This window comes from Mytilus galloprovincialis, chromosome 12, assembly GCF_965363235.1.
Source record: "Mytilus galloprovincialis chromosome 12, xbMytGall1.hap1.1, whole genome shotgun sequence".
Lineage (NCBI taxonomy): Eukaryota > Metazoa > Mollusca > Bivalvia > Mytilida > Mytilidae > Mytilus > Mytilus galloprovincialis.
The window spans coordinates 64,506,943-64,518,677 of NC_134849.1; the positions used below are offsets into that span (position 1 = coordinate 64,506,943).

The 11,735-nt window shown below is 34.0% G+C and overlaps 1 protein-coding gene across 1 annotated transcript; it reads right to left on the minus strand.

The window, feature by feature from the left end:
• Positions 1-439: 439 nt before the first annotated feature.
• LOC143054544 (uncharacterized) lies at positions 440-5,479 on the minus strand. Its single transcript, XM_076227567.1, has 2 exons — positions 5,410-5,479; positions 440-4,149 (listed from the first exon to the last, which is right to left on the minus strand). The coding sequence occupies exon 2, from the start codon at positions 4,110-4,112 to the stop codon at positions 609-611; it is 3,504 nt and encodes a 1,167-aa protein (XP_076083682.1). The 5' UTR covers positions 4,113-4,149; positions 5,410-5,479; the 3' UTR covers positions 440-608.
• Between the last annotated feature and the right edge of the window lie 6,256 nt (positions 5,480-11,735).

Below are 11,735 nucleotides of genomic sequence, written 5' to 3' on the forward strand. Positions count from 1 at the left end.
TCGATCTCAATTACCCATGGTTGATCTTAAACTCAAAGATATTCTTAGTGTATTTTTTATACCAAACACTTCGAATTTTTCGAAACACTACCGATTTTCTACCCTAAGAATAGATTTGTTAGCTATAAAACCAACGATTCTTATAAACTTAATGCTCTTCATTTGAAATTGTATTTAACCTGTTTTGTTCTCCACTAACGAGGCTATAGATACAATGATTAGCCATCATCATAAAGGGTTAAAGCCAAAAATTGAAAGTCAAGAATGCATACGAACCGAAGTTCTTATACATGTACCACAAAGGACATAAAAACCATAGCATAATCATCTATATATTCAACTTTGACTAAATTAGATTTCTGTTGCTTTTCGGTGAATATCTCTTTCTGTCATGTATGTAGTATATTACCTCGACAACAAATTATTAACAGCAATCTAGTTACAATGTATATAAACATTTGTTTTGTTGTAATACCAAATAAAATGCAATTCACGATTTTCATCAAAATCTGCCACAAAAAAATTAAAACACAATTTTACCAAAAGGTTATTGAAGTTATCTCCTTCAATTTTTTCTATGTAAGTTTGCCATAATATAAGTTCAATATTTAATAGGCCTTAAAATCAAGGTTGTCTAAGAGTTTCACTATGTTTTCACAGAACTTATGTCTCAATTCCACTGCGCCATCTTCGTTTTCATGATGTTTTGCTGAGTGGTAAATATTCTGCTTTGGAACAAACAATGTTGATAGATACTCAGTTTCTATGGCAGTTAGCATTTTGTCATACACTTTCCTTGGCATTGTTTTTAGATCTTTTTTCGAAAGTTTCTTATTTTCCTTATAAATGAGTTCAACCTCTTTCAGAAAAATGGTCTTGATATAGTATGAAGGAACTAACTTTTCTGCTGTCATGTCATCTTTCCCAAATTCTTCTTCATAGTCCATCATTTCATTTAGATCCAGCTCATTATTTTTCATTGCGGTTTCAAAATTTTGCTTCATTTGATCATCATCATCATCATCATCATCATCATCATCATCATCATCGTCGTCGTCGTCATCATCGTCATCTTCATCATCTTCGTCTTCATCATCGACATTCGGGTTGTCGTCGGATGAAGAAACATTTTGGTTAAAACGGGAGAAGAATGCAGACTCCGGGTCATTTATACCCTTTCTTTCAAGTTCGACACTACAGCAAAGAGGTTCCATTCGGAAGGTCTTACACAACATATAACAATCCCTACCTTCCGGCGGAAGTGACTGAATAATTTCAGACTCTATATGCGCAAACGAAAACCGCCATAAATCAGTGCTTTCGGAACTCAGTTCTCCTGGCCAACTAGAAACTGCTTCACACATTTTAGGAATCAAGTACATTCCTTTGTCTGTGAGATTTTGCATCAAGGAACAGCCATTAACTACATCACGTGGCCAATTTGTTGTGAACACTACAGGATTGACATCAATGGATATGTCCAAAAACTTAAACTCTCTACCTCTCCATGTTACGGACAAAGCAACAAGATTACCGAGTGGAATGGGAAGGGTACTCATGACGGTTTCACTATCCCGTAGAATCATATATCCAGTATATATATGTTCAACATGTTCTTGAAGAACATCATACTTAGCCATTCTTAGAAGCTGATTGAAGCGCCTCAGGATACAACCCGCGTTTAAATAATTACTCGAACGCTCACAAAACGTATCATACTCTTTTGGCAGTGGTGACTTCACGAATATTTTTGAAAATCCAGGAATGTCAGATGTTTCAATTCTCTCTACAATAGAACTGAAATGTTCAAGATGGACTAGAAAATCGAATTCATCCGGATATCCTATCTTAACGCCTTCTAATGTACTTCCCGCATTTAGCAAGCAACCTTTAAATAATGGATCTAATTCACCGACTCTTACTAGTACCTTGTCTATAAATTGTTGAATGAGCTTAAAAATGTCTGCATTCTCTCCCTTAGCAAAATCGACTTTGCCGAGTCCTGGAGTATTTAGAATAGTTTCTCCTATGTCTCGTTCACTATTTCGCATAGCTTGTAGTTTACTTACAAGGTTATTGAAATATTCATCTACATTCGACATTTTAACAAGAGGTCTGTTCGGAAATAATCCTTCTGGAAAATAGCCAAATTTAACATCAGACTCGTTTTCAGCTAGTAAGGATGATGCTTTGAACTGTCCCATTTTTTTTGCAAGATCAAGAGGCTTTCTCCCCATGTTGTCGGCGATCATTTTATCGGCTCCATTATCGAGCAGACATGGAATAGAATCGGGATTTCCGTCTGCCGCTGCATAATGTAGTGGAGTAGCGCCAACATTATCTTTGACATTGAAATCTGCATTACTCTCGATAAATAATTTAATCATGGAAAAGTTACCATTTTCTGCGGCAATATGAATAGGCTGGATCCCTAAATCCCCTACTATTGATACATCAGCACCCTTGTCTAGAAGGACTTGAACAGCTGTTGTGTTTTCAAACAAACATGCGTGGTGTAACGGGGAATCAGTATGGATGTCTCTTGCATTTAAATTGGCGCCATATTGAAGTAGTAAATCTATTACAGACGTGTCATTATTTCGAACTGAAAGATGTAATGGCGTACGCCTTAAGTGATCACAAACTGCTACATCGGCTCCCGATTCTAATAAAAAGTTGCAAATGACATAATTCAGTTTTGCTGCTGAAAAATGAAGGACGCTTGAAAGATCTTTTCCTTGTGTGTTGACGTCACAACCAGATTTTATCAGTAAGCGTAGAATAGGGAACAGTATGTCATTGACGTCATCCTCCTCCTCAGTCCAATCACCCTGAGTACACATACAGTAAATAGGAGTCATTCCTAAATGATTTAAGGAATTAACGCATGCGCCATGTTTGATTATCAAGTCGACCACATCCACGTTCTGAGACAGAGCCGCATTGTGTAGGCATGTTCTACCGGATGCATCGGTTATATCAGGATTAGCTCCATTTTCTAGCAAATATTCGACTATTTTCATTTTGTGCTTTCGTATAACTTTCAAATTTTGAACTGAATTGTCTTCATCATGCATGTCTTCAAACCCATGAGGTGGAATGCTGTTGATGGCAACCAACAGAGCCGTGTGTTTAAACCAGTCTGTACTATTTATGCTAACTCCGAGTGACAAAATTTCATCTAACAATAATTTCCAGTCTTCAATCATTGACTCGTCACGAACACTACTCATCGCTGAGATGATATTTTGAACGGCACCTCCCTCAGTAGAATTGTCATAAAGCAGTGGCACACCATACGAAATGAGTTTTCTCATTAGTTCTATTTTTTGCTTACAAGATAACTTTTCATTGGACAAAAGCACTTTCATTGGAGGAAAATTGCTGTCAGATAAAGAACTCTTATTGATATGCGTTAATAGCTTTTCTATCATCTCATTGTCTGTGGCACTTAATAAGGCTTCGTGTAAAAGTGATAAACCACGAATGTCGCGAAATATTCCTATATCTATTCCTGTATTAATGCACAAATCTAAGACGTCTAATCTGTTTTGGCGAACAGCGTTCAATGGAACAGTTAGCCAAACACGCGAGTCGTCGCTTAAACCTGTATCTGAAGATCTAGGTATTTCTTCCTTAGACAGGTTCATTTCTTCAAGACGACTTTTATCATTAATATCTGATGTAGAGGTTCGTGAGTACAGCAATAAAACACTGGTGTCGTCTGTGCAAGCATTGTCATCTTTAATCTTTTTTTCGGCGGTCGCTTCGTCTTCTTGTATCCTTAGCCATGGGCGCCATTTTTTTGTACTGACAGTATGCATGTCACGTGTTCTTATTTTCTTTCGGATTTTCGTAACAAACGAATGAAGCTCATCTTTCATTTTACTTTCTTCGGCAACTTTTTGTAGAGCATTCCGAAATTTGTTTGAGAATATTTTTTCACATTGCGCTTGTTTCTTTAAGTCGAAGTTTTCTGGAGTAATATTCTGGAAATTCAAAACTGTGTTATGTGTATCAGCATGAAATTTGAGAAATATTTCTAAATCACTGATCTTCATCATGAATGTCTCTCTTGGTTTAGATTGCGGTTCTGACGGTTCTGACGACATGTTTTCTGTTCGTGGTGAAGATTTTTTTCTTTCAACCCTGAAATTTGAATTTGAAATAGTCATCAGAGAAACAATTAAATGGTACCTTTTCAAGATAAAAATGCAATTCTTAGTATATGTGTGAGCACCAATTCTCATTCATGCATTTGTGTGAGCGAAAACTCTCATTCATGTATATGTGTGAGCACAAACTCTCATTCATGTATATGTGTGAGCACCAATTCTCATTAATTATAAATGTGTGAGCACCAATTATCATTTAAGCATATGTGTGCGCACCAATTCCAATTCATTAGATGTGTGATCACTAACGTTTAGTCATGATTGGTTTGCTCACAAATTCTTATTCATGTATATGTGAGAGCACCTATTCTCATTCATTCGATGTGTGAGCACCACATCATTCATATGTATGTGTGCACTAACTCTCATTCATGTATATGTGCAAGCGTCCATTCTCATGCACGTATTTGTGTGAGTACTCATTCTTTGTCATGTATATGTGTGAGAACTAAATCTCATTCATGTATATGTGTGAGTACCCACTCTTTTTCATGTATATGTGTTTACTAACTCTCATTCGTGTATTTGTGCAAGCGTCCATTCTCATGCATGTATATGTGTGAGTACCCACTCTTTTTCATGTATATGTGTGAGTACCCACTCTTTTTCTTGTACGTGTGTAAGCACTATTCCTTCCGTCGTGAATCAAAAATATAAAATGTATCCATCCAAATTCTTCTCCAAAGATGTTTGGATCAACGATTAATAATCATATCAAAGAAATTTCTTTCTGTTTACTCTGAATCCGATGGCAATACTATTCCGAGTAAGAACGAATAGACATTATGTACGTCTTTAAAATGGCGATAATTCAGACAGCCACTTATGAGTCGTTGGGTAAGGACATGTATTTTGTTTTTGCAACTGACCATTGATATACAGATTACTGCTGATTTGTAGAAAGTTACACATGTTTCAAGAAGTTTCTGCCGTTAAACGTCATTATTATAAAAGCAATTAAGTGAATGTGAATTTATACATCCTGCGTAGTCAAACGGATGACTATCTTTGTATTGGTCAAAATGTTGGTAGAACTGCCGGATGGGAGAAGCCTTTTTGATCATAGTGAACCCTAGGGTTGGAAAAGAACAGACGATCACATGATAAATGGAGTACATTATTTCTTATCTAAATTTAAATTTAGACATGTTTTATTAAATATACATTGTATATATATATAGTATACTTTCAGCTTTACGTTCTATTAAAACAATACAATACAAGAAGAGCTTACCATAGGCTTGTATTACACTTCAATTCGCTTGTTACAGAACGGTCACTATATAAATAGGTTATCACTACTTCCTGAATGTGAACTTTTCAATTTAATGCGCATGCACTAATAATAGCTTTTTATAGTTTCAGGTAATTTAAATCATAAATATAGTTTTTTAAAATCAATTTTTTTTTATCTCCGATCTTTTGTATTTGTTTTGAATTTTAAATTTGGAACTTACAAAAAATAATTGTCACTTAAACATTTTAAATTTATCACGTTTATAGAAGCCAGGAACATGGCACTTTTGGCATGCTAACACCAGAATTTCGATATATATATGTTATATTATGCCTAAAACGTAAATTTAATGATTCATGTCAGAACCAATTCAACTTAGGGAAATATCAAAGAATTCTAATATAAAACTAAAAAGACACATTTACTAATTCAAGCCTCACCAAAGATTTACAAACTAAAGGTTATTAAAAACAATGCTCTTGTCTATTTTAAAAAAAAACATTTTTTTTTACAGATTTCCATTTTTTCAATCTAATTAAAATCAAATCTCTGAACTGCTCCCGTCGCGCATCATACCAGAACGGGAGCAATTCAAGGATTTGATTTTAATTAGATTTACTTTTTTCACTTGTGCAAATGTATGACATATTTAATTGGACCCATTTTCAATACATAACGTCAAGTAGCATGCATATTCAGGACGATAACAAATTAGGTATGTAATGTTGATCGACCATGTTTCCAAATATACCGTACCGCTGTTGAATAAATGCAGAAAACACATAAAAGCTAACAAGTTGTTATTGTTGGCATTTATTTTTTTTTATAAACCAAAGGAAGTAACATGATATTTAATATTGAAGACATGATCACTTTGTTACGCCCCTAGTATAAAATATCACTTATTAAGACAGACAATTAGATCAATTTGTTTCACCATGTTCACAGTGTTTTTGATTTTAAACATATTTTATTCATTAAGATATGAAAAGGATTGAGCAACAGGCACAGCCTATAAAAGCTCTCTCCATATTACATGTTCAAGGTATAATTGAATTATAACAACTGTATTAAAATAATGCAATATACATGTAGTGGAACATGCATGCTACTTATGAGCACACACGAGCAAATATATGTTTACAGTGTTACTTACTAAATGCAAAGTATATTTAAGTATATAGGCAATTACTCATCATGTATTTAAGAACCTTGAAACATGTAAATATCCTTTATAAGTCATTAGAAATATATATATATGGCTTGAAAGAGACACTAATAAAATTGAGAATGGAAATGGGGAATGTGTCAAAGAGACAACAACCCGACCAAATAAAAAAACAACAGCAGAGGGTCACCAACAGGTCTTCAATGTAGCGAGAAATTCCCGCACCCGGAGGCGTCCTTCAGCTGGCCCCTAAACAAATATATACTAGTCCAGTGATAATGAACGCCATACTAATTTCCAAATTGTACACAAGAAACTAAAATTGAAATAATACAAGACTAACAAAGGCCAGAGGCTCCTGACTTGGGACAGGCGCAAAAATGCGGCGGGGTTAAACATGTTTGTGAGATCTCAACCCTCCCCCTATACCTCTAACCAATGTAGTAAAGTAAACGCATAACAATACGCACATTAAAATTCAGTTCAAGAGAAATCCGAGTCTGATGTCAGAAGATGTAACCAAAGAAAATAAACAAAATGACAATAATACATAAATAACAACAGACTACTAGCAGTTAACTGACATGCCAGCTCCAGACTTCAATTAAACTGACTGAAAGATTATGATTTCATCATATGAACATCAGGCACAATCCTTCCCGTTAGGGGTTTAGTATCATACCATCATAACATATATGAGAAGAACATCACCCGTGTCATGCCAACAACTGTTTTTAGAATAAATGTGGTTAGTTCCGATGCAAAGACCTTATCAGTGACTCAATATTAACGCCAAAATATGCAATCTTTAATGACTTGACAACAGTATCGTAATTATATCCCTTCTTAATAAGTCTATTCAAAGGTTTTGTAAGTTTCTGAGGTGAATACTGACACCTTTGTGCTTTATAAAGAATATTACCATAAAAAATTGGATGTGAAATACCTGAACGTATTAGAAGTCTGCATGTTGAGCTATATTTACGAATGATGTCTTTATACCGATGATAAAATTTAGTAAATGTTTTGACTAGTTTGTGATATCGAAAACCCTGGTGTAATAATTTTTCAGTAATACATAAAGTTCTCTCGTTAAAATCGAAAACTTGCTTAGTGGATTAAATGAATTAATGTTTAAGTGGAGGAAAAAAAATAAAAAAATAAAACTAAATGAAACAAAAAATAAGTTAGTTTCAAACAAAACGTTGAGTGTCACTGATATATTTATGAACAGATTTAAAAATAGCAATATTCACAGTGTATTAATTTCCTAAAACTGACACGATAAATATGGGATCAGTAAATTCCATATGAAATTCTAGCTTTGCTCTCACCCCATATTGCATTCAATGACTTCATACATATCGTATTACTTTGCTGTCTGGAATTTACTAAACCAATATATATCGTGTCAGGTCACTAGAAAATCGTACCAGTGGTAAACAAGAATCTATTACCTGCAATTGTTATTTCACTAGAGCAATGTTTTTCATCACACACTTGTTACTCTGTGGTTTGCACTATGACTGTAATATTTGCCGCTGGTCACGAAGCAGTTTCATTGAAATTAATGATTTCTTCAAACCTCTAACAAAAGATACTTTAAAACCCGGAGTATGATGTAAACGTCAATCAACTTTCTATAAAGAAAAAAACAGTACATAAAAAAAAAGTATAAAGGGTGGCAAGAAAAACACAATATAGGTAGGGCCTGCTTTTTAAGGTCTTTGTGTCCATCACAATGAATGTGTGGTGACCTTTTGTTTGTAAGTCTATACTATGTTAAACTTTTTGTAAGTTAAAGTAAACTTGTCATACAACTTCAGGTCGACACCATTATATATAGAATTTTTATTTTCCAATTGAAAGGGTGATTTATATGTCGAAGAATTTCCAAAATTCTGTGAATGTATCGCGCAGTCTCTATTTCAATGCATCATTCTGTAATTAAGAAGACATGTCGTCGTGTAGCACAACTATTTCACACTTACTGCCTCTGTAAAGTCCCTACGGGCTAAAATGACCAAAAACTAGTATTAGAGTTCAGTCCCTGTTTAACTGATTTTCAGCTCTGGAGTCCCCAGTGAAGACATTCTTTTGGCTTCATACATCTGAGGTATACAGTTACTAAATGATGAAAAAGATGAAAATCTCTGGAGCATATTGACATATACTCGACTGTTAACATATTTGAACTGCTTAAATATTTAAATGGAGTCAATAGATACGTTGTAGATATGGCAAATGATTAACCTACGATTTTCTATTTCATTTGTTAAACATGTTAAATAAACAGATTTCACGGTGTAGTACGTTGACGGTTGCTATTCGAAAAAAAAACGCGTCCACTGTTGCTATCCGAAACTTTTACGGTTGCTATTCGAAATAAAATGGCAATTTAGGATGGAGCAGCCCAAAGAAACGTCAACAGGCGCAGGTAATTTGTGTATATATATAATAAAACTGGTCTTACGGAATACTATAGATATTATCAACGAATACTGTCTACCCCTAACAAGGAAAATAGGTCTCGTCTTTGAAAGCGAGATGAATAAATTAGATCACACATGCCAAATACCCGTTATCGTTTGCACTGATTTATTCATTTTTAACGAAAAACTAATTGTTTTGAATGAAATAAAGATTTGCTATCCTTACAAATCTGACACTTAAATCCACAATGTCATCTTGTCATACAACTTCAGGTCGACACCATTATATATAGAATTTTTATTTTCAAAATGACAGGGTATTTTATATGTCAAAGAATTTCCAAAATTCTGTGAATGTATCGCGCAGTCTCTATTTCAATGCATCATTCTGTAGGTAAGAAATGTCGTCGTGTAACACAACTGTTTTACACTAACTGTTTCTGTAAAGTTAATATGGGCAAAATTGACCAAAACTAGCATTAGAGTTAAGTCCCTGCTAAACTGAAGTCTTTATGTTTCAGCTCTGGAGTTCCCAGTGAAGACATTTTTTTGGCTTCATACATTTGAGGTATACAGTTACCGAATGAAGAAAAAGATGAAAATCTCTGGAACATATTGACATATACTCGACTGTTAACATATTTGAACTGCTTAAATATTTAAATGGCGTCAATAGACACATTGGAAAAGTCGCAAATTTTTAACCTACGATGTTCTATTTCATTTGTTAAATAGTCAGATTTGCCATCCATACAAATCTGACACTTGAATCCACAATGCCATCTGAAAAAAAAGCTAATGTTTAAAATTGAGGGTAATCTTCCCTATAAAAGAAATAGTATAACTAATCATTTTAAGCCATTGGTGTCCCCCTAAAAGACACAGTACTTATAGTTTACATTCATAAACATGACAGGAACTATATTTATAGACAACCGAAATACGAGCGACAAAACAAGTCATTCTTTTTTTCATTTTTTTAAATAAGACCATTTCTTCTTTTTTGTATAAGGTCTTTTTATCTTCTCTTCATCTTTTATCAGATACGAAATAACACTAGCTTGAACTGCATGTTTGAAAATGGACAATGTCCATCAAAAACAAGTTTGGTGTAAACGTCAATGAGCCGCAACCTAGCGACAAATATAACCAAAAGACATGTGCAAGTTTGACGTTAAAAAGAGATGTGAGTTTCCCTCAATAAGACAGCATCCCAGCGACAAAATATATGTATGAATGAACTATTCACTTGACTCATGCTACAAATATTTGTTTTCTCTCTCAATTGTTTGGTATTTTCCAATAATTAAAATTACTGTTCGCATGCAATAGTTAATACTGATGAAAAGTGGCATTAAACACTTCAAATCGATAAATCCATCATTGTTTATTTCAGACGTGTTCTACACCGATCATTGGTTTGGTAAACAAGAATCTATTAACTGGAATTGTTATTTCACTAGAGCAATGTTTTGCATCACATACTTGTCACTTCACTTTTGCATTATGACTGTAATATTTGCCGCTGGTCATGAAGCAGTTTCGTGGAAATCAACGATGTCTTGTATATTTCTAACGAAAGATACTTTTAAACCCGGAGTATGATGAACACGTCAATCAACTTTATGGAAAGAAAAAAAAAGGATATATGAAGAAAAAAGTATAAAGGGTTGGAAGAATAAAACAATATAGGTAGGATCTGATTTTTAAGGTCTTTGTGTCCATCACAAATAATGTGTGGTGACCTTTTGTTTGTAAGTCTATACTATGTTAAACTTTTTGTAAGTTAAAGTAAACTTGTCATACAACTTCAGGTCGACACCATTATATATAGAATTTTTATTTTCAAAATGACAGGGTATTTTATATGTCAAAGAATTTCCAAAATTCTGTGAATGTATCGCGCAGTCTCTATTTCAATGCATCATTCTGTAGTTAAGAAGACATGTCGTCGTGTAGCACAACTGTTTTACACTAACTGTTTCTGTAAAGTTAATATGGGCAAAATTGACCAAAACTAGCATTAGAGTTAAGTCCCTGCTAAACTGAAGTCTTTATGTTTCAGCTCTGGAGTTCCCAGTGAAGACATTTTTTTGGCTTCATACATTTGAGGTATACAGTTACTGAATGATGAAAAAGATGAAAATCTCTGGAACATATTGACATATGCTCGACTGTTAACATATTTGAACTGCTTAAATATTTAAATGGCGTCAATAGACACATTGAAAAAGTCGCAAATTTTTAACCTACGATGTTCTATTTCATTTGTTAAATAGACAGATTTGCCATCCATACAAATCTGACACTTAAATCCACAATGCCATCTGAAAAAAACCTAATGTATAAAATTGAGGGTAATCTTCCGAAACTAGCATTAGAGTTAAGTCCCTGCTAAACTGAAGTCTTCATGTTTCAGCTCTGGAGTTCCCAGTGAAGACATTTTTTTGGCTTCATACATTTGGCGACAAATATAACCAAAAGACATGTGCAAATTTGACGTTAAAAAGAGATGTGAGGTTCCCTCAATTAGACAGCATCCCAGCGACAAAATATATGTATGAATGAACTACGCACTTGACTCATGCTACAAATATTTATTTTTTTTCTCAATTTTTTGGTATTTTCCGATAATAAAAATTACTGTTCGCATGCGGAAGTTAATACTGATGAAAAGTGACATTTAAGACACTTAAAAATCAATAAATCCATCATAGTTTATT

Coding starts and splice junctions, on each gene's coding strand:
- LOC143054544 (XM_076227567.1), bottom strand. CDS start 4,112: ATGTCGTCAGAACCGTCAGAACCGCAATCTAAACCAAGAGAGACATTC.